The 5,066-nt window shown below is 63.0% G+C and overlaps 1 protein-coding gene across 1 annotated transcript; it reads right to left on the reverse strand.

The window, feature by feature from the left end:
• Window positions 1-706: 706 nt before the first annotated feature.
• MSX1 (msh homeobox 1) lies at window positions 707-3,837 on the reverse strand. Its single transcript, XM_064450807.1, has 2 exons — window positions 3,291-3,837; window positions 707-1,738 (listed from the first exon to the last, which is right to left on the reverse strand). Exons 1-2 carry the CDS (start codon window positions 3,742-3,744, stop codon window positions 1,308-1,310), a joined length of 885 nt encoding a protein of 294 aa, XP_064306877.1. The 5' UTR covers window positions 3,745-3,837; the 3' UTR covers window positions 707-1,307.
• Window positions 3,838-5,066: the final 1,229 nt, after the last annotated feature.

Consider the following 5,066-nt stretch of genomic DNA (forward strand, 5'->3'; position numbering starts at 1 on the left):
CCCCAAACACCACCGTCGCTCCACTCCCCATCCCCACCACCCCGTACCCCAACATCCCCCTCCCCAGCACCCGACCCCGCGGCTCCGGCGCTGCCTCGCCCGCTCTTAGGGCGCCTTTCCCCCTTCCCCCGCATCGCCACGACCGCGGCAACCCCTCTGCCCCAACATCCCCGGCGCCCCCCTCCCCCGACCAACGCGGGCTCCCCAAGAGAGCCGCGGGGGAAAGCCCTGGCGCTCTCTCTAGGCTTGGCACCCAGGTGAGGGAAATAAGCCACCCCATCCCCAAAGCCTCCGGTCGCCATCGGGGACTACGGCCAGGCACCGCCCGGCAAAAGACCGCCGGCAGGGAGGGGAGCAGCTTTTCTGCTACCTCCGGCCAGGAAAGCCCGGCCGAGGCTGCAGAGCCCAGGACTGTGCCAGACCCAGGGCCACCAGGGAGAGCGGCCGCGGCCACCCCCACCCTCGGGTAGGGGAAGCTGCTGCTGAGGGGTGGCAGGGGAAAAAAAACAGGATGAAACCTCGGACAGCCATGGGTTGCACAGCAACCTGAAAACTCAGCCGAGGCCTCACAGTCCGAGGCTGATGTCTCCTGAGGAGGAAGAAAGCCAGCTGGTACAGCAGGTCCCTCTCTCCTGTTCCCAACAATCAAATCTAGTCTCTTCTGTCACCTCCGGCAGAGCAAGGAGCAAACAAACCGCATCAAACAGTAGCTTAAAATTAATTTATTTAACAAATATAGCTATAATATAAATGATAATAAAATTTCAAATATACAGTATATTACATAGTACACAGAGCCCCTTCCAAAGGAGCTAGTGGAGAAACAAACACACATAACAGACGGTGCTGTTACACAGGGACCGGAAAGGCTGCTCTACACTTCTGCCTCCTGACCTCGCCTTGCAGAAAGTAAGAGAAACGTCCTGTCTTTCAGCCCCCTTTTTGCCATTTCTCTTCCACAGTTCCTTCCCCCACGCGGGGGGGGGGGCTCTCCCCAGGCTGCCAGCCAGACCGGGGAAGTGGGACAGGGCTGGCCCATCGCTGCCCTGTGCCAGGGAAGAGCTGGGGCAATGCCTCAGGTTTCTCCCAGCTGGAGAGCTGAGCAGCTCCCAGGACTGCTGAGGAGAGTGTAATGGGATTGGACCGGGGAGCCAGCATCACAGGGGAAAGCAGAGCCAGACTGGAGAAGTCTCTGCCACAGGGCCCGTGGGGAAGTCCGCAGCAAGGAGCCAGAGGAGCAGGGAGGGAGCGCGTGCAGAGCCGGCAGGAGCAGACGGCCGGTAGGCTGGGCTCGGCGGGGCTCGGCTCTATGTGAGGTGGTACATGCTGTATCCCACATGCGCTGTGTACAGTCCCACAGGAGCCACGGGCAGCCCTGCCCGCTGGAAAGGGCTGGAGGCACCGTACAGAGAGGCGCCGGCCACGGCCGGGCCGCCCAGGGGGAAAGAGATGCCGAAAGCAGCAGGCGGGAGCATGGGCTTGGCTGCCATCTTCAGCTTCTCCAGCTCGGCCTCCTGGAGCCGCTTGGCCTTGGCGCGGCGGTTCTGGAACCAGATCTTCACCTGAGTCTCGGTGAGGCTGAGCGAGCTGGAGAACTCGGCACGCTCGGCGATGGACAGGTACTGCTTCTGCCGAAACTTCCTCTCGAGGGCCAGCAGCTGCGCCGTGGTGAAGGGCGTCCGGGGCTTCCTGTTCGTCTTGTGCTTGCGCAGGGTGCAGGCTGGGGGGCTCAGCCGCCCTGCACCCAGGAGAGGCCGGAGGAGAGGGGGAAGGAGAGAGACACCTCGGTTAGCAGTGCCCGAACCCGCATGCCCCGCAGAGCCCCCACCCTACAGCACAAGGGGTGGGGAGAAAGGGGAAAATAAGGTCCCGCTCAAAGTGAAGTGGCCCGAAAACTCCAGGGCTGCCCGAGGCACGCTTCGAATTGATGTCCCCCGTTCCGGTAAAGAAAGCGGGTGCTTTACGCAGGAATTAAGGCTTTTCAAGACTCCCGGACTGAAGTTACTCGCAGTGCTTCGTAGGAATAACCTCTCCGACTCCACAGAAAAACTCAGCACAGGGCAGGAGTCCCGAGTCGGACACCCACACCACCTCCACCTCCTGCCTTCACGGCTCCTGACTCACACCAGGAGACATAAATGGAGCGAGTGACCCTCCAAAAAAAAAAAAACAAAACACAACCAACATACGTCCTGTCTTTTATGTTGGATTAAGGAAAAAAAAAAACCCAAAAAGCAAACAGAACAGGCTGGCTTCTCAGACTCACACCCTCTTCATTAGGCCCCTGGGAACCGGATTAAGCATGTAATTAATTACGAGCTCTGAATTCACACTCAGCCTCTATCCACCGCTCCTCACTGGTCTGCCCGTCTCTTCTTCAACATTTCTAAGGGTCCTCAACCTCGATCTGCCCCGGGTTCACTTAGCAACAACTACTTTTACTTTGCAATTTAAATAAATTAAACTACTGCGATATCTACACAAGTCCTTTCGGGAACCCTGGCTTTCTCCAAGGGAGGGAGAGAAAGCAGCTCCCTCCGCAGCTCTGCTAAGAGCCACCCAGAGTACCGGCGAGCCGCAGCCCCAGCTCGTCCCTTCCCAGGGGAGCCCGGGCGGGGAGGGAGCAGGATCCGGCCGAGGCCCGGCCCGCCGCACCCCCGGCGGGGATTAACGGGCTTGTTTGATCTCGGCTCTCCCGCTGCTATTTTTATTATTTTGGATCTCTCCGTAGAAAAGCAGAAAGGCGTCAGTAATTGTGGCTTTTCGGAGATGCAACGCCCGAGAGAGCAGCCGGCGGGGCTGAAGCCGGCGCACCCCGAAGGCGCCTCGCCCGGGAGCCCGCCCTGCGCGGCTCCTGAAGTTATTGGAGCCGCTTTCAGAGATAACGCCGCTGAGACGGAGTCAGGCTTTGCGTGACCAGTTCGAGCCCCAATTTAAGCTAACGGGCAAGGCCGGGCTGCTTCCTCTTTCTCCCCCCTCCCCGGTTAGTACTTGGCACAAGACCTCGCCCTGGCGCGGCCGCTCTCCCGTGGCCCCCGCAGCCATCCTCGGCGCTGCCCTGGCTTCGCGCACCCGTGAACCGGTTCAATGTTTCGAACAGGCCGAAGCGGCCCGGCAGAGAGCGCGAACCACGGGGAAAACCCGCCAGGAGGGGCCGGGCTGGGCTGCTGGAAGCGAGAGGAAAACCCCGGCCGCCCCTGCAGCGTTGCCCCCGCGGGAGGGGTGCAGGCGCCTCCAGCGGGGGGGGGGGGAGGGAGCCCCCAGCCCGCCCGCTCCCGAACCCTACTTACTCTGGGGAGGCGGCGAGAACCGTGGGCTCTGCATCCAGGGGCTCCGCTCCTGCTTCTCGGGGCTTTCCGCCTTGACGAGGGCCTCTTCGGGCAGCTTGACCAGCCCCCCGACGGAGAAGTGGCCGCCGAGGGACAGCGGGGAGGCCGGCGCCTCTGCCGTCAGGGCTCCCAGGCGGGGGCTGAGGCTGGCGCGGGCGGCCGCCCCAGCGCCCGGCGGGGGCCCGGCGCCCTCGGGGCCCTCCCTACCGCCGGGCTTCCTGTGGTCGGCCATGAGCGCCTCCACGCTGAATGGCAGGAGGGATGGGGAGACCTTGGGCTTGTCGCTCTCCTCCTCCCCGCCCATCGCCGCCGCGACGGGGAGGCCGCCGCCGCCGGGCTTGCTGAAGGCGGAGGCGGGCAGCTCGTCGCTGCGGACCCCGGTGGGCGCGGCGGTCATATCCACCGCCGGGGCCATGCAGAGGCGGGCGGCCGTCGCCAGCGCAGCACCGGGCGGGAGCGGCTCATGGGGCCAGGGCTGGGGGCGCGAGCAGCCGTCGGCGCGCTCCGTCCCGTGGCGGGCGGCGCCGCCTGATAAAGCGGCGCGAGGCAAGGCACCGCCCAACCGGCGGGCGGGGGGGCGGGGCAGCGGCGCCCCATTGGCTGCGGCGGCGGCGGCGGCCGCGGGAGCGGGCGGGGGCGGCCTGGGCCGGGCCTGGGCCGGGCTCGCCGTCGGGGCGCCCCGCTCCGCCCCGCTCCCCCCGGCCCCGCGCCGCGCCCCAGCCCACACCGCAGCCGGGAGCGGGGAAGGCCGGGGCTGCCGGAGCAGCGCTCCGCCGCGGGGCCGGGCCGGGCCAGACGGCGGCTCAAAAATCGGGGGGGAAAAACCCTATTAACGTCGGAAAAAAGCCGGCTTTTCCCCTCGCGAAGCGCGAGGGAGCGGGCCCTGGCCGTGTTCTTCTGCGTCGGGCTGTCCTGAGTGTGACCTCTCGGGGGGAGCTCCTGCCCGTCCCACAGCCTGGCTGCGCCTTGAAAAAGTGGTTTTAGGGGGGTTTGTTGGACGCTTGGTTTTGCTTTTGACATGAACGCCGGCCCTGCGGTGCGTTCGACGTGCCTGCGGGGATCTGCGCCTATATACATACATACATACGTACATGCACGCACATCGGTTGTGCGGCGTTTCGCGGCAGAGATGCGTGCGTGTCTCCAGAGGACGAAATGTTCATTCATGTAAAAAGGAACATCCAAGCCCCAGACCCATTAAAGCCCCGGCTATTTTGGTTTGTAAATTCGTTTTACGACCCCTTATCCCTGCGCCCAGGACGGATGTGCAGTAAAACGGAGCCGCTCTCTAATAACGTGATTGGCCGCTCGCTGGGAAAAGTTTATTGATAGCTGCAGGGCTCTAATCTCCTCGAAACACAAGAGGCTCTTGCAGTCATTTAAGGGTAATTATCCGAACGGGGAGGGACAGCGAATTCCCTTTCCTTTTAACTGGACCCCATAAAGATGGTAGATTAGGAGCATATAGATTATGAAATGAGTTGATATAATAGACATTTTATTAACTGATAAGCAACAGGACCTGATTAAAATGAATTGTCCTGCGCGCAGATGCACACGCACGTATCGCTCACACGCGTGAGCACGTACCCCGGCGGTGTGCCGACGGCAGGCACTGCCCTGCGCGCACACACGCGTGCCTTGCCCGCACAGGTCGTGCCGGGCTCGTACGCCACCCCTCTGGACGAAGACGATTTGTAGGCGGCTGGCAGGACACCCCGTGCGCTCCCATCGCTT

This window comes from Phalacrocorax carbo, chromosome 4, assembly GCF_963921805.1.
Source record: "Phalacrocorax carbo chromosome 4, bPhaCar2.1, whole genome shotgun sequence".
NCBI lineage: Eukaryota > Metazoa > Chordata > Aves > Suliformes > Phalacrocoracidae > Phalacrocorax > Phalacrocorax carbo.

Bases quoted from the DNA above. Each gene is read 5' to 3' on its own strand.
- MSX1 (XM_064450807.1), bottom strand. From the start codon at position 3,744: ATGGCCCCGGCGGTGGATATGACCGCCGCGCCCACCGGGGTCCGCAGC. The intron at 1,739-3,290 runs GTAAGTAGGGTT...TCCTGGGTGCAG, and splicing joins GTTCTCGCCGCCTCCCCAGA to GGCGGCTGAGCCCCCCAGCC.